This window comes from Passer montanus, unplaced genomic scaffold (genome assembly GCF_014805655.1).
Source record: "Passer montanus isolate IOZ18808 unplaced genomic scaffold, ASM1480565v1 scaffold44, whole genome shotgun sequence".
NCBI classification, from domain to species: Eukaryota; Metazoa; Chordata; class Aves; order Passeriformes; family Passeridae; genus Passer; species Passer montanus.
This window is the reverse complement of record NW_024369262.1, coordinates 3,288,685-3,315,694: the sequence shown is the minus strand read 5'-3', so window position 1 is coordinate 3,315,694 and position 27,010 is coordinate 3,288,685. Positions and strand designations below refer to the sequence as shown.

The 27,010-nt window shown below is 46.6% G+C and overlaps 1 protein-coding gene across 2 annotated transcripts in view; it reads left to right on the top strand.

Annotated features, from left to right (window-relative positions):
- Positions 1-27,010, top strand: part of SSH2 (slingshot protein phosphatase 2) — a 90,646-nt gene that overhangs the window by 47,056 nt on the left and 16,580 nt on the right. For both annotated transcript variants that reach the window (XM_039720916.1, XM_039720917.1), the window contains 8 exons: positions 10,896-10,999; positions 15,647-15,711; positions 20,362-20,483; positions 22,864-22,932; positions 23,672-23,737; positions 24,759-24,953; positions 26,539-26,632; positions 26,760-26,888. In XM_039720916.1, the coding sequence (XP_039576850.1) occupies positions 10,896-10,999; positions 15,647-15,711; positions 20,362-20,483; positions 22,864-22,932; positions 23,672-23,737; positions 24,759-24,953; positions 26,539-26,632; positions 26,760-26,888 (844 nt within the window). The remainder of the gene's footprint in view (positions 1-10,895; positions 11,000-15,646; positions 15,712-20,361; positions 20,484-22,863; positions 22,933-23,671; positions 23,738-24,758; positions 24,954-26,538; positions 26,633-26,759; positions 26,889-27,010) is intronic.

Genomic DNA, 27,010 nt, shown 5'->3' with positions numbered 1-27,010 from the left:
TTTTAGGAAATACGAAGACCTGAGTTAACCACAGAAAATTGGCTGCCAAACTGCTTAAAGTGCTAATTCTGCTGAAATTTAGCACCTGACTTTTGCAGGGATAAACACATCTGGAATCTCTACTCTTCTGAGTTCAAACTCCTGTAAAATAAAACTTTTATTTAATGTGTTTCCAGTCTGAGTCTTAGTCAGCAAAACTTTGCAAGGCTTTTGTGTTGAGTTAAAAACTCCTTTATATGCATTTTGAAGTAAAGCATTGACATCCCCCTGAAAGTCGCATGAAGGTGCTAAAAGAATTGGTTAATTTGCAGCTGTGCTGAGAAATCACAAATGCAAAACTGCAGGGTGATGCTTCGGAATGAAGCACTTTAATGTTTTTCCTTTAATTTACTTTTTTTGTGAGCAGATACCATGAAGAGTGGATGGTTTACAATATTGCTTCCCTACTTGTGTTTAAAGTAGCTGTATAAAAACATTTCAATTCTTTTGAAGGAACATTTTGAAGAAGTTTTCTTGTCTCCTATTTAGAAGTCTCCCAGTTCTTTTTGCCTCTTAGGGTGCCCTTCGTTTCAGCTTTTATTTAAGTTGGGAGATGCTGTGTTGGTGTTAGACATCCCACAGTCTGTCAGCTTCTGTTTAAAGTGGGGTATGGTGAGTGATTAATGGAAATTATTTCGGGAATAAAGGACTCCTGGTAAGCTGATCCCTATTCAGAGCACCAAAAGAAAAAGCAGAGTCACAAGGGATGTTGTCTCCAGGAAGAACTTGTAACATCCGCAGGGGGAAGAGTTGGATTGGAAAGTGATGCTGAGCTTGCATTTTGAAATGGATCATAATTATATCTCATGGTCTGATTTGGAGAGCTTTTCCTGATGGCTCCAGAGGCTGATTGTCACTTACACCAGCAGGATGCTGGAGTGGTTTTTGTGGCTGCTGTCAGGGTAGGTGTGCTGTGCTGGGGGTGCTGCTCTAAGCTCCTGAGGACAAACAGCCTTGTTACCCCATTCTCTCAGTGCTGGGTCACTGAACCCAAAGTGAAGCTGTGTTTCTTCTTTGGTTTGCAGCTTTAAATCGAATCTGAAGTTTGTATTGACCTTGCAAGGAACTGTCCTTCTGAGTGTGCCCTGGTTTGAAGGCACAGAATCCATTAAACTATTCCAGCTATAAAACGTTTCTGATACTTTGTCTTTGATGATTCCTTACTTCTAGCTGATTAAAATTTCAAGTTATTAGTTGCAGCCACATTTAAGATTTTTTCCCTTAATTGTAGCTTCCCTGTTCCCTAAAATAAAGTCCCTGGCGTGTTTGCAAGGGGCAGCAGATCAATGGCCCAGTTACTGGCTGTATCATCACAACAGGTAAAGCTCCCTGTGACTTCCACTTTCAAATCGAAACCTATTGAAAGAAACCTGGCACGTGGCAGTTCTCTGTGAAACAGCCCACAAACCATCTCACATCACTGGCTACTGCTGACTGTCCTTTTTGCTAATCTAAAGGGACAGTCGTTCCTAAACCTATTTTACTGTTCCTGCTGGAAACTGTAATTCAGGGATCAAATACCATTGCATGGGGAGGATGCAGTGAGAATGAGAGAAAATTGAAAATGCTGAGTGCTGCAGAAGTTAAAATACTGAACAAATAACTTCCTTCTATATTTTTATGAGTCAAATCCAACAGCCTCTTGATGATTTTTGATGCTTTTGGTAAACAAGCATCTGCTTCTTCTTAGCAAGAGGAAAAGGCTTATTATTCAGCATTGATTTCTTTGTGTAGAGACAGAGTGGTCCTTGTTTTGGTGCTCTATTTACAGGGGTCTGTTAATGTATTTACTGAGGGCAGCCAACAAGGCTGTGATCAGAGCCAGGCAGCTTCCCCAGTGTAATTCCCCCATGCCATGCCCTGGCTGGGGTGGTTGCAGAGCCAAGTCCTGGCACAGTTCTGCTTCTCAAGGCAGCAGGAGCTCTGCTCCCTGGCTGACCACAGCCATGCTCGGTGCTGGCCACATCCACTGAGACCAGAAAAAGACAGAGCAGTGTCCTCCTGGACCAGTCCCATCCTGGGCCTGTGCCTGGGGAGCTGTGGCTGCTGGGGAGGGAGTGGGGACACGGTGCCCTGCCTCGAGCGGGTGCTGGGGACTTGTCACCTCCTGGTCACACCCATCTCGGGGAGGCGGCCAGCACTGGCCACGCTTCAGCAAGTCAGTGATCTCCTTCCATCTGTGAAGTGCTGGACATTCTTTGTCTAAATATAGGGGACCCTGGAGTTGGCTGTGGCAGGGAGGGACAGTAAGTTGACCTCGGTGTGTCTCCTGTCACTTGTGTTACAGTTGTATTTAAAGCAGATGGGTCCTTCTTGTGGGGCACTGCCAGTCAGGCCAAACATGGTCAGGTCTGTGACAGTGACATGTAGGGAGATTGGCATAAAAATTAGTATAAAATATCTCATCTTAAATGCATTTAATCGTAGTGGGGAGAGACCAGGTTGGTAATTAACTGCTGGAGGGTCTGTCAGCTGTCATTTAAGGCTTAAAAAGAAACGTGCTGTGTATGAAGGCAATGCTTTCAAACTCTGGTGGCAGAGGAGATTATTGTGTGGTTTAAAGATAATCAACATGCACTGTGTTAATTAGGAGAGAAAAAAGATAAATATGTGTCAGTCAGAGGGGTGTTCTTCCTGAGGATTAACTAATCAAAAAGCTGGTGGTTATTTTTCTCTGTTCCTTGATGTGTAGATTATCCTTAGGAAGTTTTCTCATGTTGAGTAAAGTGTTTCTAAGAACATATTTGTGGAAGCATTTTGTTGGTACCACAGCAGCTGGCTCACTTTGGGCAGGCTGGGCTGGTAGGAGCACGGCATGTGGTGGTAAAACACTGTGGAGTGTTCTCCTGGGTATTGCTGTCCTGCTCCATGAACCCAGTGGTATGCATTAAAAATGCCCAAGGATGTTTAAACAGTATATGGCACAAGAAGAATGTCATGTAGAGCTTTCATCTGGGAATGTCTTGACTTGGAGACCTGGAACCCTTTGGGGACTATCATGTAAAACAAATTCCTTTCATGGTCTCTCTTCCGGTCTGGGTCTTTTGCTTTAAAAAGTGCAAAGAATCAAATTTCTTCTGTAAACACCAAGTGCCCGGATTTCTTAATCAGCATCCTAATTGTGTTAGCCACCCCCTTCCCAGTCCATGAACTGCCGTGCTCAGACTGCAGGAAGAACAATTTTGTGCATATCTTCAGTCTCAAATTCCAGAGACATCAGGGCTTTGTTTGCACAACTTGTTTTGTTGTTGCTTTTTGGAATCTTTTTCTCTCTGGGTGGATTCTCTGAAGCTGCCTCGGAGGCTGAACATGGGCCACCAACGCGTGCCTTGCTGGAACTCCCTCTCTGCTGCATTGCCAGAGATGGGCAGTAAAGCTTTTTGCTATTTGTGCTGCCTGGAAAATGGGTCCTTTTCAGTCTGTGATAACTTAAATCATCCCTGCTCTGTTCCCTTCTTAGAGATGGGCAGTAAAGCTTTTTGCTATTTGTGCTGCATGGAAAATAGGTCCTTTTCACTCTGATAACTTAAATCATCCCTGCTCTGTTCCCTTCTTCACTGCCCTGGTAATCCTACAACCTGTGCCCAGGTTTGTATTCCTTGAAATAAACCCTTACCTGATGATCTGTCATCAGCAGGGTGTCCCCCCAGTCTGCACTGTTCTTCGGTGGTGACAACAGCCACAGCTCAGCTCAGCACATCCCCCTCTGCCCAGCCTCAGCACCGGGACATTCCCTCCCTGCCAAGGGCTGCAGAAGCATGGGGACAGGCTGGGCAGTGAGGTGGCACAGGCAGGGCTGTGTCAGGGCTGCTGTGGGAGCACGCGCTCAGCAGCAGCCCAGTGAAACCCAATCTGGAGCTGCCAGCAGCAGGCTGGGCACAGGGCTGGGTGGCGAGGAGGCAGCTGATGTCCCTGCCAGGGCTCTGCCTGCCTTGCCTGGGCTTTAGCAGTTTGTTGAGCTGGTTCATATGTAGGCCAAGAGTATGTGAGGGGAACAGGAAACCCGCATGGACTTTCACTTCCATCAGACACCATAAATGCTGTCCAGCTTAAAACAAAACCCAGCCTGCTTTCCTTTGCCTGTAAGGAACAAATCCCAGCCGTGCCTGTGAGGAAATACATCAGATGGGAGTGTGAAACAGCCCTGCAGAGCAAGGCTCGGGGCATGGGGAGGCAGAGGAATGCTGCAGGTGCTTGGGGCTGTCTCGGCACAGTGCAGCCCTGTCACAGCTGCGTGGGCTGCAAGCTTGGGCTGCAAACAGCAGCTGTTGCTGCTCCCTTCGCTGGCAGGGATGAGTTTCTGGCAGGGATAAGTTTCTCAGCCCAGAGCTGTTGTCTTCCATGCAGTCTCCAAAGGATGCCGCTGCTCTCTCCTGCATACCCAGGCTGCCCAAGTTTGCAGAGTTATTTCTGAGCTCAGTTCAAATGGTCTGGTGGCAGAGGAGCTCTAATGGCATGTCATGGTTGGTGCCAGCAGTGGGTGTGACTTGCAGGCTGGTAACTCACTTGGGTGTTGAGTGGTATCAAAGCTTCCCACAGCCTGGTGGGATGACCTGAGCTGGTTTGATCCTGTCTCTGAAACTGTGTCTGAGTGTGGTTGTTTTGTGCACCTGAAGCAGTTGTTCTTCACTTGCACAGACAGCTGTGGTCATCAGAGTTCCCTTTGGCAAGTTGTACCCTCTCTGAATTCAGCAGAAATTCTCTCCTTGCTTGGAGCAAGGTAAAGGAATTAGTGCTTTGGAATTCAGATTGACACCCATCCACCCTCACCTTTGACTGTCTTCCGGCAAACTGTTGTCTTAGTTTGGTTTCAGAAGTTGGTTCCAATACCATATTGGAACCCAAAACAAGGGAAAAGGTGACCTGGTGCTAGTGAGAAGGGATCAGTAGGTAAGTTCATATGGATGAGTAATAACTGGCATTGTAGATCTCCCTGTGATGATGCCTGTCTGTGTCATGGAAGCTGAGCTCTCTCTCCAGGGAGCCCCACCTTGGAGCAGAGGAAGTGCCTGCAGACAGTTCCTTTTTAAAAAAAAAAGGCACAAATGCAGATGTTGCTAAAAATGCAGTTTGCGTCAAACCTCTGAGCCCAAGTGGGTTCCCACGCTCAGTTTGTTTTTCTCTTTAAGTTGCAAAAGTGCTGAGTGGTGAGAGATGGCCTTTGGTGGAGAACCACTTCCCTTTTCTCTCCCTGCCCTCGGTGGTGTCGCCTCTGCTGACACTGTGACTGACCCCTTTTCGGTAAGCTGTGGCCCTTTTTTGCTCAGCACTGAGTTTGTTTCTGTTTTGGGTATCAGAAGCCTGTGCTTGTCTGTGTTTGCTGCCAGCTGACCCTGTTAATACAAATGTCAGTGCAGGGCAATCCTGAGTTATCCTTGCCTTTTCATTTTCCCTGCAGGGTTTTGGTGGGATTTCTTTATTAGTACCTGCTATTGTGCTTTACACAGCTCTGAGATCTGCCCTCTGTGTGAAGAAAATCAAGCACCTTAATCCCTTGCCTAGGAGCAAAGGTTTAAACTGGAAGCCAAACATTGCTTCCCTCTATTTAATTCATTAATACTGTAGGCAGTTATTAAACTAGGTGCTTTAAAAAGTAAACAAGGGAAGTAGGGATGTTGTTTATTGAAAAACAAACAACAGTGAAGGTGAAAGAGACACTTCCCTGGGGAGGGATGCTGGAGGAATGCAATGCTTTTATCTGGTACTTGAGGGAGAAGTGCCCTGGGCTGCCATGCTGCACATAATCCAGCTGTGCACCCAGCTGCTGGTGCACCCTTGGCTGTGGGATGCTTTATTAACCAGGATTTTCTTGTGGGCAGGTGAAGGAGTGGGAGGCTGGAGAGCCACCCTGGAGCAGGTGTGATGGCCCTGGGGCCTGCCTGTGGAGAAGGGGAAACAGCCAGTTTGGGAATTTGGGGCAGGAAGAGGGAGGGAAGTGGCTTGAGGTGCTGAAAAAATCCGCAGGCTGCTGTGCCCGCCCTCCTGTTACTGCTCTCATGCCAGGCCCAGCAGGCTGCGGGGGAATTGCTGCTCCTGCAGTCCTGGCTGCTCCTGAGCTCGCTCACATGTCCCCAGCTGCCCTCTCCCTCCTTCCACACCTCAGGAATGAGCTAAGTATTGGTGCCTGCTGTGCCACTCCTGCCAGCCTCGGAATTTCGGTCTTTTTGTTTGGTTTGAGTTTTGCAGCCGCTGGATTAAGGGAAGATGGTGGAGCTGAGCTGCAGCTGAGGTGTGCAAGGCAGTATTGGCTGCCCATGTTGGGGCAAAATCTGGGGGGCTGTTGAGGGACTGCACAGCTCTCTTGTCTTGGGGAGCTACAGCTGGAGCCAGGCTTGGAATTGAAATCCCATTGTGGTTGCTTCAGAACTCTTTTCTAGGGCTCTGGTTAATAAACACCCACTAAGAGAAATTGTATTTCTGTAAATCATAAAGGCAGTGGACTTTCATTCAAATCTGAAGTACCTTGATATCCTCATTTCCCCAGCCACCACTTTTCAATCTCCCATTTCATCTAAGGATTAGGGTGAGCAGGGTGGGAGGATGTGACCCCAGGCAGAGCCCGTGTGGTTTGGGCATGGCTGTGAGGAGGTGACAGCACCAGGAGGTTTTGGCCTTTGCCACACTGACCTGTCCTGTACGTGGTGTGGGAGGGTGTGCATGGAAGGACTTCTCCTGCTGAGCCTGTCAGGGAATGGTGCCAACTTTCTGGCTGTGCTACTTGGCAAGTGCCCGACCAAGGGCTGGGCTGGACAGGACAGAGCCTGCTGTAAAGGAGCTGCTCTGATGAGTGAGGAGAGCCGACTTCTGGAAAGTCATCCTCAGGCTCACAACAACTTAATTAAGTGTTTATTAGGATAAAACATTGCCAGCAGCCGTTCAGGTGCCTCCTTGCCTTATTCCTAAAAAGGTTTTCTCTCCTTTCACTGTGAAGCAGTTTCAAGAGAAAACAGCAAGGTTTCTTTTTGAGTATTTTACGCTGAGGACTGAGGGTTTCTCATTGAAATTGAAGGATGGTGCAGATTCACCTGGCTCCTGGCTGGGAGCTGGAAGGCATTGTCCAGGGGGTCGTGACAATGCATCCAGTGATTTATCACAGCTCTTTGGCACAGCCCCATAACCAGTAACACTTTCTCTTTTGTGTCCTCAAACCAGTGTATTTGGTGTTTGTGCTTGCAGTTTATGAATGGAGCTGTGCAGGGTAACATCTGGGAAGGCATTTCTTATTTGTTTGTCATCTGTAAGTTGTGTGTGGATCTCATTTTGTAGCATAGTGAGAATTTAGTTTGAACCATGCAGTGATTTCCTTGTGCAGGAGGAGCTCAGCCCTGGGCAGCACATCAGGGAGCACAGGAATCACTTCTGTTTCCTGCTCTTACTGCTGGTTGGAAACAGAGCCTTCTGAGGGCAGTGTCTGTGCTTTAAATAGTTCTGATGTGACTTGTACAATTTCTACAAAATCTTTTCTGCCTGGGAGCAAAATTGGTAGAAGTAGTGATTTCTGTAGGAGTTGCTTAAGTCCTCTTCTTGCACTGGTTCTCTTCCCAGTGAGCAGGGAATTACAAATAGCACATCACTGGTGGCCTTGAGGCTGCTGCTTCACTGCACAGGTGAACATGGAACAGAAGGGGTTTTCCCCCAGCTGTAGTGCTGAGGATTGTGAGCTCTTTCATAGGTATGTCCTGAGTAAGTCTTCTCCTGAAAAAACCTGCTGTGCAGTACAGACAACTGATGACAAGCCTGGGGTGCTGATAAAACACAGCTCAGCTTTGTTACCTGTGCCAAGTTGGCTTCTTGTCTTCTGCTGTCCTGGACTCAACTTCTCCCCTAACCACATTGAGTGTCTTTTAACACCAGTCTGTTCCAGGAGAGTGTTTCAAAGAGCCCTGAAGCTCCCCTAGCTCTGGCAAGCCAGATTTTGTGAAGTATTTCAAAGCCCACGTTATGCTTGGAAGCCATCAGCTGTCAGCAGGGTGAAATCAGTAGTGGATAGCAACACTTGTTTAGAGCCTTAATTGCCCTTTTCACAGACGTCTTTGTTACCTTTTGTGGTTTTGAAGTGTCTCAGACTGGGGCCTGCTGTTGGTGTCCCACCTGAGGAATCCTTATTCTTTATATATCAGGGACAGTATCCAAAGGTGATCTTGCCCTGAAATAGGATGCTTTAGGTGAAGATCATGCCAGGGGCTGTCCAAACAGGGTGGACCCAAATGGAGCAGCCATCTGAGTGTGGCACAGAGGATGTCAGGCCAGTGATTGCTCTTTTTTTTTGTCCATGCAGTGCATCACAGGCACCAAAATCAGCATCTGCTGAATTTAGCATTAGAGCTACTTGGACTTTCCCACGAATTTGTTGCCTTTCCTCCCAAGATTTTCTTTATTGCTTGAATCTCAAATCAAGACCTTTGTTGTGTGTGTGTATTATGGGTTTTTTTCTGGACACTGATGCATCTGGGGTTAGAATTCAGGGCAGGTGATGCCAGGGGTGCCAGTGGTGTGCCTTGGCAGCACAGGGAGTGTCCCCACAGCTGGATTTGGCATGAGCTCTTGTCTCCATGGGCTGCTGTTCTCCCAGCAGTGCTGATGGCCATCTCCTGCCCTCACTCCTGCCCTGCGGGAGGTGCTGCCCTCCCTGCCTGACCTCCTTGTTCCACAAGAATGATCTGCTTTGCCACATTCTTCAGCCCTTTGTATGGGAAATTACTTTCCCTTTCCCTAGTCCTACCAAGTTACACTTAAAGCCTGTGGTTAATGGCCCAAAGCAAGGCTCCCCTGGCCTCAGGAGAGAAGGTGGCCTCCTGAAGGATGCACCTGATGGGAATCTCTTTAGTTCTGCTGCTCTTTCCTTTCCAGGCTGGTGGCTGAGAGCTGCTGATAAGGGAAAGTGATGGAATTGAGAAGATTTTTAACCTCCTGGCCCTCTTAGCTACATGCTACATTATCCACTAAAAATAGTTGCTAATTCCACCTTCTGGGGGAACCTCAGGCACAGGCTAAAGGATTGCTAATATTAGTGGTTGGCTTTGCTGATAAAATGAACAGTGTGAAAGCTGTCTGTGAGTGCTGAATTCTTTCTCCTCCTCTGCAGTCTAACATATTTTAACAGTTTTTTTCTGTGGTGAGATTATAATGGGAGGAGGAGAATTAATTTTTATCATTAATAGTACTATTATTGTTTTTTAAGTGTCCTTAAGATACCTTGGTGTTTCTCTAGTTCAGGCTGTAAGAAACTATGTAGCTTGAGAACTTTGAGAGGATTTTTTTCGTCAACAAAAACTAGAAAGGCTCAGTCAAAATTTGAACTTATTATTCAAATGAACTTACTATTTTTTGGTTTTAGCTTTAATACAAGTAGAGAACTCTCTGATCCATTTTAATTTAGGATGAGTGTTTTTTTCCTTTTCAAAACTCTGTTTTTATTGAAGCATCCAGAGCATGTTTGACATCTGGTTCAATTTTAGGAAGAAAGTTCTGGGAGAAACTTTGTCACTCAGGAGTGCTGAGGATATGACAGCACAGTCTAAACATTGAGATGTGCTGCAGCCTTGAGAAAAGTCTTTCTGACTCTGTGCATCTGCTTTTCTGGAGCTTGGAAAACTTCTTTTTTTTATATCCCTGGCAGCAAAATGGAGAGGTGCCCAGAAATGTGCTCGAGCTTAGGGGGAAATCCAACTTCAACACAAGCTCTGCTAATTCTTTTACTTCTAAAAATGTAGTCAGAAAATCCTTTACTAAAGCAGTCAACCCCAAATAATGCAGAGTTTTTTACTCTGTTAATTTCCCAGTGCTCATCCCTCAGAGGAAGGGAATAACTAACTGTGTTTGATATTTGCTTAAGTGGAGAAAGGAAAAATAAATTCCTAACCTCTTGCTCAGGACATGAATTGTCTTGAAGGACAAGCCAACATCTTTTCAAAGCATGGAGCTGTTGGGATGCACGATGCCAGAGACTCTCCCATCCTGTCTTATCATATTCATCAACCATCCTGTTGACTAGAGAATTGTTTCTGGCTTTCTTCAAAGCCTCTAGGACTGTCTTATCAATTCTGAGAAAAGCAGGAACCCTCGAGTATGCAACAGGATGGCTGCATTGCAGAATCTGGAGCGTGTCTTGCTTTTTCCACAAACCACAGCATCTGCAAGAAAAGGGCTGGAAGATGTGCTTAAAATACCAGCTGTTCCTCAGTACTTGGAAATTCTTTATTGCCCCTTTTTACAAACTTCTCATGTGACTCCAGAAAGGGTAAAATCAAGGCATGAAGTGATGGTTGATTTCAACAGCATTACAGTTTCTTGCTTTCGTGATTTATAGGTCTTTGAGAGTTAATCATCATGCAACTCATAGAGGGTAGTTTTATGATTTCTTAATCTTTTGTGTACACTAATTTTCTTTTGGCTAACTGCTGAAGGGAGACATTTGTTTCTGCAGGGCATCAGCTGTGTCTGAACCACAAAGCTCAGGGTTAAGAGAGTCCATAATTACCCAGATGCGTGGGCTTGTTCTATTCATCACCATTTAGAAATGTTGATCTGTCATCTTGACTTTCAAATCGAAAATGTAGCCATAGGTTAATCCCCTCTGCCTGCTCAGGTTGCACCTCTGCAGGCAGAGTGGCACCAGCATATGTTCTGCTTTTCAGTGTTTCTCTGTTTGTGTTGTTCTCAGTTATGCTTTGAATGTTTGCAGTACTTACATGGGGGGAAAAGTTCTTTACCAGCAGAATGATTTGATCTAAATCACTTCATTGCAAAAGTACAGAGCATACATTCAGTGCTTTTAACCTGTCTTGCTCATTGCTTTTTGCCTTTTTGAAGACAAGACACTTATCCTCACTCCCTCTTTGTCTTTTCCCTTGCAGCATCAGCGAAAGCTTCCTCACTGTGAAAGGTGCAGCTCTCTTCCTGCCACGAGGAAATGGCTCATCCACTCCCAGGATCAGTCACAGGCGCAACAAACATGCAGGTGAGTGTGGTATCCATGGCTGGGGCTTGTCTGTCCCTCCTGTTTCAGAGTCCACCTTTCTTGAGCTCATTCTCACCTGATGACACACGTTTGTCTGGCCCACGTGTGTATTAAAGCCTCACCTGCCAGTCTCAGTGCTGATAGGGAAGTTTTCAAAACTGCTGTTCAAACAGAATCATCAAATGAGTGACATCAGGGCAGCAGTCATGGCATGGTGGAGACTTGAGAATGAGTGCCCCCCAAAATACCATCCTGTAATTTCAGTATGAGAGAGGGAGGGGAGGATTGCCTTCCAAAACCTTTGTGCACTGCAGTGGGAAGCCTGAGTTTGTGATACAGGGTGAAAAATGGTCCTTCCTAATCTGAAAGAATGGTGGTTATGGTGGAGGAGAGGCAGAAGCTTAGCAGACTTACCTCCACGTGGGGATGAGGAAACCTCTGAGCAAAGTCAGTGTGACTTCTCAGAGGTGTGAGCAGAGTGAGTAATACAGAGTCAGTTATAATTCCACCTCCTTTATCTGCTGGAAGTTTGATTTGTGTTTTTGCTTTGACTCTCTTTGAAAAGTTGCTCTGAATATCATAACTCAAACATTTCAGGGTAGGGTTTCTTTCATTGGCTATATGGTGCTTAATCACTGGTAGTGTTTTACAGGAATTAGATAGTGTGGGGATTTTTCCCTTCCATAAAGCAATTGGCAGGAAACAAAAATAAATTGAGACCTTCAGATGTTTGCAAATGGGACAGAGATAGAAACAGAGACAGGAGTCAACGTGCTTTGCTAGAAGGTGACCAGGAAAAATGTGATTTGGTTTGGTTCCAGGTGTATATCCTTTTGTACTTTGACACCATCAGACTGTCATCCACCTCTGCATTTGTCAGAGTTATGTATGTGATGAGTGGCCACCTCAAAATCTGTTTGCAAACATATTTATAGAAAAAGTTTAAGTCAGAAGGCATTTAATTATATACTTCCACTCAAACATAGCACAAGCAGTACCCAAATTGCTTTGGTGAGATGCATTAATTACCAGTTGTCAAAAGGAATGTTCTGAAACTTAAATTAAAGCTGGCCTTTCTGGTCAAGAATGAAGTGAGATGTCCTTTAGTGTGAAAGTAGAGTCAGCAGTCTTTAAAAAGTTTCTCTTGGCCTGTCTTGGTTTTTAATCTCTCCCAAGTCCATTGCTGAAGCCCAGGTCTCCCCCTGGCACTGCTGCCTTGGCTTTGCCAGCTGAGGAAACCCACAGATTTCCCTGCTGAACCTCTGCAAGGCAGCACAAACAGCTGTTGAGTGTCTCTGCTTGCCTCATCTACTCGCTCCAGCTGATTTGCATGAGGTCTGGAGACCTTGGTGGAAAATAATTGCTTGTCTAATCGGCCCAGAGCTCTTGGAAGCCAGATTGCCAAGGAAGCAAATCCGGTGTGTTGTAATTGCTTACAGCGAGATGTTTGGTATTGCCAAGGCTGGCTTGCCTAAGGGGTGGGATTTTTTGTTCTTAGAAGACTTATTTTATTCCTGTCTCTTCAGTTTACAGGGTGAGATTTAATGAGGCATCAGTGCTTGTCCTTTCCTCAGTTTCCCTGTCTGTCAAGTGATGGGAATGCTCTAGTGGTTTTTTTGTGGTGCTTGGAGGTTTCACTGAAGAGAGTCCTTCGTCTGAGTGTTCACCAAATTTCTGTGAATTTTTCTAGTATCAGCAGACCAAGGCACCGGGGGATCAGTGTGTGTCACCTTCCTGAGCAAAACATCTGTGCCACCAGAATTAAAGCAGTGATGTGGAGAGCGTGGCTGGCACGGTGTGGGCAGCTGCCTCCTTTCTGGGACACCGATAATCCATGCTCAGCTTCCATCCCCATGTGTGTCGTGACTTATCTCTGGCACACAAAATTAGAAGGGGGTAGAGAGCAGACATAACTTTCCAGTATGGAATTGCTGCCTATAGATGCAATAGTATTTCAAGTGGCTCCAAGAGCATTTTCTAGGAAGGCTGACTGACCTTCCTGACCTGCCTTTTTAATTCATTAGAGGCGCTAGAATCCAGCGTGAAGAGTGAATGGGTAACAGGAAATAATTAATGCTCACACCCAGTTCTCTAATCACACCTCCATCAATGGGAATCATTGGCAGATTGGCTAGATATGGTACCAGCTGATCATATTCCTCTCCCTGGGTGGTCCTGTGCCACCTGGCAAACTTCTGTGGGATGGTGGGCTTGCTTTTCCACAACAAACAACGCCGGAGGAGGCCAGAAAGGGATGTAACTTCCCTGGGGCTTTTGCCATCTCTGGAATACTGTGAATCACTTTTCAGATCCCACCCTTGCCCATGCTTTGCACCTTGCCTGCCAGCTCCAGGAAACAAAAGCATCTGCTCAGCACAGGACAATGTGATAGGAAGCAGCAGCCCTGCCATGACTGCCAGCAAAGCCAGCTCTTCACAGGACAGGATGTGATATCTTTGTGCTGATTCTGGCATGTTAAAGCCTTTCCTTTGGTTTTTCTTAATCCAGGAAGTTTACAAAATGCCTTGTGTGTTTGGGACTGAAAACCCTGCAAGTTGATTAAAGCTGGCCAAGGAAGCAATCTTTTACTTTCCAGCTCTGGAGATCCTGAGGCTGGCAGGGGAACAGGGAGGAGTGTGGTAAACTTTCTGAGGATGAAGGATAATGGAGCTCCTTGGCTGAACCTTGCAGAAAGGGTTGTCGTAGAAACTTCCTCTCTTTAAGTGTTGAGATAATCCAGTAGTTCAGGTGTTTTGTTTTTTTTTAACTCTGGAAACTTTGGCTCTTAAGAGGTCCCTGAATTACTGGCAGCAGTAAGTGGGAACTGCTACATTTTGGAGAGAGAAAAAGCTGAGCTGAAGCATCTTTCATTTCAGACTAAGACATGTGAAAGCTTCATGAGTCAAATACTTGCTGAGCTCTTCCAGGCTGTGGGCAGGAGGTGCAGGGGGACCTTTGCATGTTGACTGACAGTTCTCAGCAATTCTCACTGTATTATTAGCTGGAACTTGCTGGAACTGAGCAGTGTTGTCAGGATTTTGCACTGGTGTTGACGTGGGGAGATCCTGTCATGGCACTCCTGGCAGAACAAGCACCTGATGGATGACTTGGCTTTCCTGAGTACCATATCTCCATAAATAATTTCTATTTAGGGAGGCTCGTGCCAGCCACTCCCGTGCTGGGAACAATGTCCATGGGCAGGAAGCAGCTTCAGGTGCTTGTTGCAGGTGATACTTTGTGATTTCCCTGCCTCAGTTTTCCCACCCCCAGTTAAAAGAGCATTCCCAGAGCTTTGACTCATTCTCCATATGCTGAAATGCAGCTCAAGGAGGAAGGAAGAGGAGAGCAGGGATTGCAGTGTCCTGTGTAACCTACTCCATGCGAGGTTGTCCCATCCAGAGAGGGGCTGCACAGCCCTTCAGCCTTGCTCTTCCACCAGCTATAAAAATCATTTGGAAACCAGGTACTCTCAGTGGGCAGCCTTTCCTTTCTTCTCCTTCCCTTTTTTGGGAAGGAGAAGATTTCTGGGTGCTGCTCCATGTTCAAGTTTTCCTTATTTCTCAGAGTCTGTGAAATAACATGGATTCTGGCACCACTGGTGAATCAGAAAGGGAGGACAGGGGGATTAACCAACCTTCCTAGAAGGGGTTCTTGTAGCTGATCCTGCTGAATATTTGCTCCTTGCAGTGTTGCCTAAACTCAGCTTCCTGGCTGTGGGGGAGTGGGAGAGAATGGAAGAGTAAAGGCTTCTCTTCTTGCTGATCTGTGCCACCCACCTGGCAGCCCTGCACTCTCCTTTGTGGGAATGCAGATTAATTTTCCATGTAATGATTGAAAAACCAGCCCCTTGCAGGAGATGTTGCTGCTGGCTGGTACTCAGGGTGTGATGTTGGCTCTCTACATGCCACGAGTAGTGCTGAGAAGTCAGTGCAGCAGTGCTGACAGAAAATCATCTCACTTGTGTTTGAAATGCTTGATGTTTTGGGAAGCTGTGACACTTGTCTCTTCTTAATAAGACTTAAAATTACACTCATGCACTAAATTTAATTTTCCTTTTATTTTTCCGCACTTTCACCAGGAAAGGTGTTGCATGTGTTTTCTAGAAAAAAAATTATAGGTGTTTGATTTTTCAGGTGGCAGTTCTTAGCTGCTTTAGGGTGGGGTTGGTACACGACCCTAGGTAGGCACATGCTGCTCTAAAACAGGACTAAATCTCACTCCAAGGAGAGTATACTTTAGCCTGGGTAGTATTTCTGCACTAAGTAATAAGCTGGTCTAAAAGAAATGGCAAATTTCTGGTTTGGAGCACATGGTAGAATGAGGTGTTGAACCACAGGGTGGGGCCCATTCTAACTAGGTTGACTTGTCTGTCAGAGGAACAAAGAGTACCGAAACGCTGTTTATTTCTGTAAAAAAAGATAACAGAATTTAGCAGGAGAGAGCATGGTAGCACAGGAACAGGTGAGCAAAGAGCAGCTGACTAAGAGATGACAAAACTCCCATCTCTGAGTAGGTGGGAGTGACAGTGACGACACTCCTGGTGACGTGTCAGGTTTCTCAGTGGACATTTGCTCTGGCTGGAGAGCCAGGAACTTGCATGTGATTTCAAACTATTTTTGTGCATTCACCTTGCCCTCTTGCCCGCAGGGGATCTCCAGCAGCACCTGCAGGCCATGTTCATCCTGCTCCGCCCAGAAGACAACATCAGACTGGTAGGTTGGCTTTCTGCTTATCTCCTGTGAGCCAATGCAAAGGTTAAGCACCACTTGACAAACACACCTGTGTAACTCAGGGAAGCAGTGGTGTGTGTGTGTTGGAGTGGTTTCATCAGCAGGTTTGGGGAGTCTTTGCAACCACAAAGGCAGGAAAGCAGCTAGTTGTGAAAGGCCTGCTTTGGTTGTTCAGTGAGACAAATTGTATGGCTAGAAGGCTGTGCTTTGAACCCAGATATTGAGTATCTGTGCTCCCAAAAACACTGTAACAATTGCCAGAGAGGATAGGTAAGTTATCTTGGTGTCCTGTTTAAATCAAGAGTAGGTGACTTGTGTCTGACCAGTGTGAGTGAGTCTGCCCTTCTGTGAGAGCTCAGTTGTGTTCCTCACTCTGCTGTCCTGACTTGTGGCATCCCAAAAGGCCATGGCTGAACAGGTGGGAGCATGTAGGATCCCCATGTAGCCATGCACCTGCACTGTACCTTGGCCTTCTGCTTTCCTGGGCTGGTGCCTCCTATAATGATGTAAAATGAGTCCTTGCTGTTCACAACATTGATGCGCAATCCTGAAGAGCTCCAGAAGCCAAATGTGAGCAGTGAGGAATTTGCCTGGGACATGTTGAAGTGCTCTACAAGGCCAGGCATGACTGCAGTGAGTCTGCACCTTTCAGCACTCAGCAGCCTGAAGTTTGTTTCCTGTGTTTTCTTGGTGCATCTTAGCAACGTCTGCCCAAAGAAGGACTGCCAGCATCCCAAGTGTTATTCCAGCACCTCTGGTTTGCTGAATCCTCCTGAGCTGTGCTGGAGATGGGCTGATTGGATGAGGATAGCTAGGAAACAGCCAAGGTTACTATGGAACGCTTTAGCTTCCCAAATAACCACCAAAAATAATTTGCCAAAAGCAAGCCAAAGGACCTACTCCCCTAAATTTTGCCAGGCACACCTTGCTGTCGCTAAAATTTCAGTGGAGGTGATGGGAATGGGGGTTCTCAATGCTTTTCAGAATCTGAGCCAGGGTTAGAACATTGGAAACTATTGAACAGGGCATTGTTCAGCAGTATCACTGGCTACATTGTGTGATTTGGGACAAATTAGCCTTAACAGCTGAATAAGGACTTTGTGGGCTGAGACATAAACCCTTTTGTCCAGAGCTACATTTGGAATGCTGAAATCTTGCATGAGGTTAAGTTCGATAGTCTACTTGAATTTAATTGATTCTTGACGAACGAAGGGTGTGCAGGGCTGCAATGGACTCTCTCATAAAACTGCAGATACAAATGAGATTTGAAATACAAACAGTACTGAGAGAAATGCATTCTTCTCATTTTCTTGGCTGCTGTCATTCAGAGGGCCGGCTTCACAGCTCAGGGGCCAGCAGAGGAATCTAATCCTCTAAAAACTTACACTTGAAATTTGGAACAACTCTTGTTTCTTGGAGCTGTTGGCAGAGGTTTTTAGCCTTCCGTGAGAGCAGGATTAGAGCCATGGTACCAATGTAAGATCACTAGGAAGGAGGAAAAGGAGTTAAGAATGCAAAGTGATTGAATATGTTCCTGTAGCTTAGTAGAGCTGGGAACTTGAAAGTTGGACATACACTTTTTTTGTCTTCAAATCATTTATCTCCATGAGAAATGTGTTCTTGTATGAAACACCTACTGTTGCGGAGCGTGAAAGGTCAGTATGAACTTCTTGGAATGTGCTGTTCATAAGGGCTGGTGAAATATCACATCATACTTCTGATGATACAAGAATGCAACAGAACATAAAGTTGGCTTGTGTTCAGGTGAGCCTAAAACTTAAGAAGAATGTAGCTGGCCCTGAAAATACTACAGGGGATGACTTGTTTTGACCAGACTACAAATAACCTTCCCAAATTGAAGAGAAAGCTCTGTACAGATGAGCTGGTTGAGAAAAACTTTCCATCTCATCACAGTCCCTGAAGCCAGGCCATCCTCCCTAGAGTAACTGGGATTTCAAATATCTTCATTTAGAAGGCATCAGAGCACTTGGTGTGCTCCTGCTGGCAGGTGAGCATGTGAACTAACACTTCATGGAAAGGTTAGAGCTTCATTTGTGGTTTGATAGACACATTTGGGCTCTAATAGTAACTTTGGAAGTTGGCTGGTTTACAATGTCAGTTCTGCTGTTTTAGTACTCCAGTAAATTTAGCAAAACATGTTATCTGCCCAATCATGGTTCTTAGCACTTTGTGCTAAGGGTGTGAGTGTTGAACCCAGAGATTCACACTAAGCCATGCCCTTGTTTCTCTTAACTGGCCTTTGAAAATCCCATCCTACCAGCGTGTAGCTGTGTGACCTTTGCTCGCTGTTTGTCTTACCCTGTTCTAAAGGGTCTTGCATCAAGACTTCCCATTACTGCTGGCCAAATTGATTCAGCAAAGTAAGTTAGGTTTTGTTAATCCTCTTGCTGCTGGACTGTCCTCAAGAGAAGCAGAACAGAAACTCCTGTGTGGATGCCCCAGACATGGGGCAGCTGTGTCTGTCTGCTCCCATTTTAGGCAAGTCTGTGCTGATTGCTGAGGTTTGGTTCCCAATGTAGGTAATTACTTTAACCACCAAGACCTTGGTGATTACTTGCTCTTCTAGGTTGGAAGAGCACCTTTCTGTTTTCCCACAAATGGTTAGTTCTAGAAACAACCATCTTGGGAGCATTCACACCTTGAAGGACTGACCACTTTGATCCTCCGTGTTTCCAAAGGAATCCCAGTGACTTAAGAAGCAAGAAGGAAAATAAGGCTGGTTTTAGCATGACTTATCCTAAGGAGATGGGTGGGGCACAGTCTCTGGCTGTACAGAGCATGGCTGTCTGCTGGCATCAGCATTTGGGTAGTTTCTGTTGGTCTTTGGTCCAACTGGGCAAGTCTGGAAGACTCTGTCAACACCGTCTCCTGCCTGCACTTGCTATCCCACCCCATCACCAGAGCTGCTGCTCCCTGCAATGCCACTGGGAAGCTTTCCCTGCTGCGCTCAACATTCCCTGCCACAGAGCACTCCACTGGGTTGGTGAGCTCTGTTCAGCTGCCAGGCACTGGTTTAACCTCTGTCATAGACTCCACCACGTGTTGTGGTGAAGATTTCCCAGCTAGTGGTGGACAGGAGAGCTCTGAGATCAGAGGGGGCTTCCTCTAAGCTGGGAGGTGCTGCTCTGACCTCAAGACCAAGTTGTGAACAACTAAAGGAGCATATTGGGAAAAGCAGCCTGCTCCTGAGAGATCTCACACGATAGTTAAACTTCTCAGCTTTTTAAGGATGACTGTTTCAACTGGGGTCTCTGAGCCAGGACCTCTGTGAGAGCCACCAAGAGGCATCTGCACAAACTGTGGCTCGGGAGTTTGAGGAATTTGGGTTCAGTTTGTGGAGGATGTCAAACACCACTTCAGACTTCAGCCACTGGGTTGCAAGGAATTCAGGAACCAAGTCCTGTTGCAGCAGGCAGGGATGTGTCCACAGCACAGTGCAAGGCTGAGCTGGGATGGCTCCTTCTCCCCCTGTTTGCTCTCTGCTGGCCCTGCTCAAAGTTCAAGCAGCAGTTGAACAATATGGTAAACACAGACCAGACAGAGTCTTGGGGTTGGATTGGGCCATCCAAAGTTAAGGTTTAAGTGTACAGAATTAAGACACTTCCTTTCTAGGGATGTCCTAGTTTCTCTGGTTGGGATCCTGTGACTAAAATAGCTGCAAACAGCTTGGAACGGAGTCCAAAAAGTGTTGCAAGTAAAGGCTGCTTGCTGCAAGTGTTGATAAGCAAAACTTTCAGTGCTGGGCTCCCTTCCCCGGGCTCCTCATTAACCAGCAGTCTGTCTGCAAGACTTCCTGGAGTGCCTTCAGTTCTCACTTCCTTGTGGCTTCTGGAGGAGCAGCTCACCTCAGTGCAGCCTTCCAGGAGCTTCAGCATTGGTCTGACATTCACAGTTTCAGTAGTATTTGATTTGGGGGGTCTTGGGCTGAACACCAGTCCTCCTAGAGCCCTTTTGGCATTGGGGTACAAGTGAACGTGGCAGGAGCAACGAGGCACGATGACTTTCACCTCTCCTGGGCAGTCTGAACCAGTGAAGGATACAGCTTAGTCATAGGGATATCTTTTCCTGCCAGGTGTAAGGTACTACGATTGCTTCTGCACTGGGGAAGTTGCCAGAAGAATTCAAAGGGCCAGCAGGAAACCACGTATGAATTAGGTCCTGGTTGTCTGTCCAGCTGCCTGGGAAGCTGGTGGAAAGGGACTTGTTGGAGGTGTTGTAGCACACTGTAGTTTAAAGGAAAGCTCTGGTTCTTGGGGCAAAGCCCTCTGCAGGTGAAGGTTCAACACCCATCTGTCTCACTGATGGTCCACAAAGCTCAGGGGGCTGGGACCAGTCAGAGGGGTATAGCTTGTTCAAAATCAGCCTTGGTGGGACAGAGCAGGGCCTGCAACCAGGTGTGCAGAGTGCACCAGGAACGTGCCAGCTGTTGAGGAGGGCACTGTGTGGGAGCAAAGCACTTCTTACCCAGCTGAGGAGCGTGGGACATCCGTACCAGTCCAGACTGCATCACTGCTTCTGCGCCTGTCACTCAGCATGAAAAAGTGGCCTCTAAAGGTCATAATGTGTGTTTTGCTGACTGCACTGCTGATCTCTTCCCCTTCTTTTCTTCAGGCTGTAAGACTGGAAAGTACCTACCAGAACCGCACTAGATACATGGTGGTGGTGTCCACCAATGGCAGACAGGACACGGAGGAGAGCATCGTCCTAGGAATGGATTTCTCTTCCAATGACAGGTACTCAGAGTGTCCAGGTGGGGAAGTCCTTGTGCTCACCCCCACACAGGTTAACTGTAGAAATCACTGTCTGGAGTCCTCTGTTTTCTGGGGATAAGCTGCTTCAGCTTTTCTAGCCTAACATTTTTCTTGAGATCCAGAATTGCCTTTTTTTTATTTCTGAGAGGAGGTGGTAAATGTGAAGGCAACAGTGCAGGTCAGCATTTCCCTCATTCCTCCAAGCATCAGGCTTCTGTGAGGATGTTCAGTGCCTCTGAATGATAAGATCCCCAAGTCCTGCATCTGCACACCAGAGACAGGGACAATCTTCATGCAAAGAAACAAATAGTTGCAATTAGGGGAGCTGGACCTCAGCATTCAGGAGAGCAGGTAATGAGAAAGGGACTGTCAGGCAGTCCCTTGCCAAGGTCATGGCACAAAGGCCTGATGGCAGTGTCAGGGTTGGTGATGGCAGGTCTTGCACACCACGTGCGGTCCCCAGGCAGCAGTGTGTCATCAGGGTTTAGTGCTTCTGCTTCATTCATTTAAATTCCTGCTGACCTTTCCACAAGGCTGCAGAATGTGGCTGGGAAGCAGCTTTTACTGCAGGAGGGGCTGTAAGCCAGGTGACAGCAACCTAGCAGCTTCAGGGGAAGAGCTTTACATTTAGAAGGGCACAGTGGGCACATTGGAGAGGGAATAGAGGCACATGATTCTCTTAAAAAGAGTTTTAAGTAAATCTTGGCCTCTATCAGCAGACAATCAATATTCAGTTTTGGAAGGTTTCATACTCATGCTTACTTCCAGCACAGCTGCTGCAGGAATGAGTCTTGCTTTTGACACTAGTTGGAATAAATTACTTCCAGGTAGTTAGTAGGATCACTAGAAAATATTTTTCAACTATTTGGCTAAGAAATTGCCTTCTAAATACTGCCTGCTAGTCACAGCAGCCACCATGCTTGGTTTGGAGGCTGAGCTTGGGTGATGCCTGCTAAAATGGGGGACCAGCTTGATGCTGCCCCAGCTCCTGTCTCTGCACATGTGTGCACAGCTGTGACTCAGAGATGCTCTTGCCTTGGGGCAAGAATAGCTTGTCCTTGCACAGGTTGCTGTGAGCTTGGGACTTGGCTGTGATGTACCAGCGCAGGCACCTTTGATAACTGAGAGCTCACTGGTATTCAGTCTCTAATAACATAGCAGGGTCGTTTTAGCTTTCTGCTAAAACTCTGCTGGAGTTCCTGGGGTTCTGGATGGTCACTGTGATCTGCCCTCCCCGAGCCCACTGGGTATTTATAACTCCATGTAGACTTGTTGCTATGGTCTCTGATAAGCGCTCGCTGAACAGTATCACTAAAAATACCCCTGCCACCTTGGGAAGCCTTTTAAAAACACATCTTTCCATGAGCTCATCTCATGTTGTCAACAGAAATAGCTGCAGTGTCTCCTGGTGCTGGGCACCAGGCATGTGCATTTGCAGGGCTCCCTGTGTGACCCTCCAAAGCCTGGTCTCTCCCTCTTCCCACTCTTCTCTTAAGCTGGTGACTGGCAGGTGTGCTGGAACTGGTGGAAATCTGGGAGCACCATGCAAAACATGAGAGCAGGAGGCAGCTGAATTCAGTTCTTCAAGATGCTGCTTTGGTTATGGAGCAGTTTTGCAGCTTTATGACATTCAGCTCTTCATTTAACAGCATGGAGGAGGTTGTGTAGGGTTCCCCTGCCCCTGCCTTTTTTCCATCACTTGGTTTCTGCTTTTAACTTGGCTTTTTGCTCAGCCTTACAGAAATCTTGGGGGACTGTGAGGGCAAAGAGAGCAAAGCAGCTGAGAGAGGAGTGGGATTGCCAGGAGGTGTCTGTATGAGATGGCTGTTGTGCTCATTCTTGAGGGCAAAGAAGGGTCAGGAGTCAGCCACAGGTGATAGGCTGAGATTGCCAACTTGCCATGCTGCCAGTCATCCTGCTATTGCACTGCTCTGCTCCCAGTCCCCAGCAGCTGTGGCTGAGGGACAAACAAGAAAATAAAGCTGTGGATTGCAAAATCAGAGCTAGAACCAAACCTCTTGAGCCTGAGAGGGATTAATCTGTAAAAAAAGCCTTGAGCTAACCAAAGACTGTGAGACCCTCTGACCTTCTGGACAAAGTTCAGTGGTTTTGGATCCTGTTTGCTCTTCTCCTGGATGTGTTAACCCTTCAAAGTTGCTTGAAAGGATAGTGCTGTGCCCTGAATCTGGTTCGTGATCCTTGCCAGGCCCCTGTAGAACAACACTGGCCCTGTTTGTGTCTGAAGCAACAATGGGATTTTTCTTTTTCCTAATGAATACAAAAATACGCAACTATTGCCATGAAATTAGAATAATAACATGGTGCTGTAGTAGATAGACTGACTTTCTCTTTCTCACTGCAGTAGCACTTGTACAATGGGCTTGGTGCTGCCTCTCTGGAGTGACACCTTGATCCACCTGGATGGGGATGGGTGAGTGCCTTTTGTGTGTGCAACTTAGGACAAGGTGTATGGGGAAGGATTCCAGTGCTTGCAGAGCTCTCACAGGTGCAGCAGCCCTCCTCTGTTGACCTGTATCGGGTTAGGAGGCTCAAAGGCCCTCAGTCACAGTGGCTGTGGCAGGGAACACCAGTAATTGACTTATCTGTGAATAAACACGCACTGAGACAGTGGCTTATGTGTGTGTTTAAGCTGGAGTAAAGGAGCTTTTACTGGAGAGTGGGTGTGTAGTGAAAGCTCCTTAAAGGGATCCTATTATGTGTTCCTCCATCATGCTTGCAGCAGGCAGCCCAACATAAAGCAAGAATGATGTTTCTCTGCCAAATAGACACCTGACTTGCAGACTCCTGTTTGTGCCAGTTACTCAGGCTGTCCAGTGCAGTGCATGGAATGACTTTTCTTTCCTTGGTAGCTGCCCCAGGATCTCTTTAGCTGGACTCTTGCTCCCAGCTGTGGCACTGAATTTGTGTTGCCAAGGTAAACAGCACAGCCCAGCACTGTCCCACTATCTTAGTTTCATTCCCAAACAGCAGCTGCTTAAAGAAGTTATCTTAGAGCTTTTAGTGTGCTATTTTGATCTGTTTGCTAGCTGAACTCAGCAGTGTATGCATAGGGCTAGACTTTGCTGTTCTAATGTGCTAAGACTGTCAGTTATTAACTAAAAAGGGACTTTTGGGAGACATTTTTACTTTGCCTTTTTTCTTCTCACCAGAGGGTTCAGCGTATCAACAGATAACAGGGTGCACATATTCAAGCCCGTGTCTGTACAGGCAATGTGGTAAGTACTTACTACAAGCTGTCCTACTCATCCTTTTTCCAGATGTTTTGGCTGCTAAACTCTTAAAAACCAGGTGCTGCTTTACGTTACTGTGATCTTGAGACCTACTTGAGCAGCCAGAAGTTTCCTTCAGAGACAGGGAAGGAAGTTTGGTACCAAAGGAAAAAAGAGATGTAAGTGCTGGTGTACAGCAGCTTTGTCTCAGCTGAGGGCAGGAAGGAATAGGGTAATTTTCCTTGCAAAGGGCTGCTGCTTTGAGCCCAAAGTCACATTGCTTTGAGTATATGTTTGAAATATTTTGAGATATGTTCATTGTGATAGAGGAAAGAGAAGCTGCTTGCATTTTTCTTTCCTTTTAGGGTGGTTCATGTAGTGATCATGAAAGTATTTCTGGCTTGAGCTTCTTTGCATTGCAAAAATACATCGCCTGTCAGCGATGCTGCTGTCACCCCAGTGATTTTGACCTGGATCCTTCTGATCCCAGTCAAAGATTTAAACTAAGCTAAAAATAGGAGAGGGGGATTTGTTTCCCAGCAGCAGCTGAAGAAACTTCTGACATCCCTCGTGCAGCGAGAGAGGGCAGACACCTAAACATCTCAGTGCAGTCCCGAGCCCTTGGTTGTGCATGTGTGATTGCTGGGTGTCCCTGCCCTGCACACAGGACAGCTGATGGCACAGTAGGAGCTGTCAGCACCCTGTCTTGGATACAAACGCTGTGCATCTTATTTAGGGCTTGGGTATTTGTAGCAGATTTTGGAACCAGTGACACGGGTGCCTCTGCCTTCTGAATTGTGGGCACCTTCACTGCTATCCAGGCTTGTTCTGGCATGCTCCAATTAAGACATGCAAGCTCTGGCAGCGTGTGGGAATCCACAGCCTTGCAGGACAGCCTCGTGCACAGTGCCAGGGGTTTGTACCAACTGATGGGACATGAGCAGCATCCTGGATTTGGCTGCTGCTTAGTGCTTGATACCAGCCTGAGGAAAAAATGATAAACCTACAAGTGTTGTTCCCTCACTAGGTCTGCTCTGCAGAGCTTGCATAAGGCTTGTGAAGTGGCACGGAGCAACAATTACTATCCAGGGAGCCTCTTCCTCACGTGGGTCAGTTACTATGAGAGCCACATCAACTCTGACCAGTCGTCAGTCAACGAGTGGAATGCCATGCAAGATGTGCAGTCCCACCGGCCCGACTCGCCCGCCCTCTTCACAGATGTGTAAGTTGGGCTGGCTCTGCTGAGCCAGTGTTTGACTGTCCCCAAACCACGAGAGAGTTTCCACAAGAGATTGTTCTTAATTAGGTATTAATAAGGACGGGATTCCTGTTCCATGTAATAAGTGGACTCCTGGTTAGGTAAACACCAGCAGTGGAAGTTTAGCCCTCCTGGGTCTCCCTTGCATCTCCTCCAGCCTGTTTTCAGTTTAGTTGTTTACCTTAGGCTTTGCTTGCAGACCTTTGCTTCTGCAAGTCCCATGTTACTGGTGAGAAAGGTGTGGTGCACCTCAGCCTTGTCTCTGCTGGTTTTGAACTCTTGTTCCAGGCCTGGAAGGAACAGGTTTCTCTGGACTTTGCTCTTACACTGGCACGTGTCTGAGCACATGTTTAGGCTAACATGGTCTTTTTGTCCTTACCCAGTTCATTTTGCTGTAAAGTGAAGTGTTTATGTATGGACTTCAGGTAAATGGGTAGACAGTTCAGAAAGGCAAAATTTACAGGCTGTATCAACATTCAGGGTTTACCATCCCTGTCCTTAGTAACTGCTGATGGTACTGATACCATGTAACCTGAAAGGTAGTCTGTGACCAGATGTGGTGCCAAGTGTGAGGGTTTTCACTTGCCCATTTTGTAATTACTTCACATGCTCCAACTGCTTTCCCAGAATAATAGTGCCTTTGGTTGATTTATGCTTCCAGATATTTCCTGTTGCTGGAGTCTAGTGAGTGAATAATGATGCTGAGCAGTTGTTCAGCTGTGAACAAGTCTTCACACTTGATTGTTTTTTAATGTACAAGGCGGGTGGCTGAAAAGTTTGGCAGGCTGACAGATTAATATTTTATTGTAGCTTTTCATATATAAATTTTATCTAACCCACCCTTTCCCTGGTGGCACCTTGAAATTGAATGATTTCCTTGGGACACTTAAACAGCATTCTCGTAATGCATTCCTGAAATAATGCATGAGGTTAAAAGAACCAGGAACTTCCATGATTTTTATTTGTGAGCCACCAGTTGAACACTTGTAACGTCCATGCCCTCCCCAGCCTGGCAGCCCTCCAGAGAAAGGTGGTGGGACATGTCACTGCTGGGTCCCTTGTAAAGATGCTGGGTGAGCCAGCTCTGAGCTGCTGCTCTGCTGCAGCTTCCCCTGGTGTTACTCAGGCTATTTTTGCAGCTGGTGATAAGGCCCCTGGCAGCAGAGGCGGGAGGAATGCAGAGGCTTAGCTGCCCTCGTCTCTCCATATAGGGAGTTTTGGAGCTGTTACCTTTCCAAGAAAGGTAGGGAGAGGCTTAGATATTGCTCCAGAGGGTATAATGCAGCCTTCCCAATTTAAATTTTACCAAATACCAGGGGTTCTCTGGATGACTACAATGGATTAGGAGCATTCAGTTGGTGGCTTTCATATACAACTGTGAATCTAAACTGGGCTTTACTGTCACCTGAATTCCCTCCAGAGGACATGCCTGGGGGAAGTAGTGTGAGAGTCTGAGACTCTACAGAGTATACAGTCTATAAGTATTTTAAAAGTGTCGTGAATCCCGTTTGTTTTCCCTCCCAGTGACTCTGTTGCTTTCTTCTGACAGCCCAACTGAGCGGGAACGCACGGAACGGCTGATTAAGACCAAATTAAGGGAGATCATGATGCAGAAAGATTTGGAGAACATCACCTCAAAAGAGGTGAGTGGTGAGGGTGCAGCACTGGAAATGCTGTTGAGCAATCTAAAGAGCTCTGTGCTTCATGCTGTGGAGAAAGGCCAGAACAAAAGCTTCACATGACTCCCTTGTGTCCCTCGTACCCATGCAGATACGCACGGAGCTGGAGATGCAGATGGTGTGTAACCTGCGGGAGTTCAAGGAATTCATTGACAATGAAATGATAGTGATCCTGGGGCAGATGGACAGCCCCACACAGATATTTGATCATGTCTTTTTGGTGAGTCTAACAACGAATACAAAAGTAAACACTCCTAACACTTTTCACTATGAGTTGGTTGACACAGGGGCCTCTGGAGGAAGTTAAAGGAATTCTGAAGGAAAGGTTGGTTGATCCTGGGA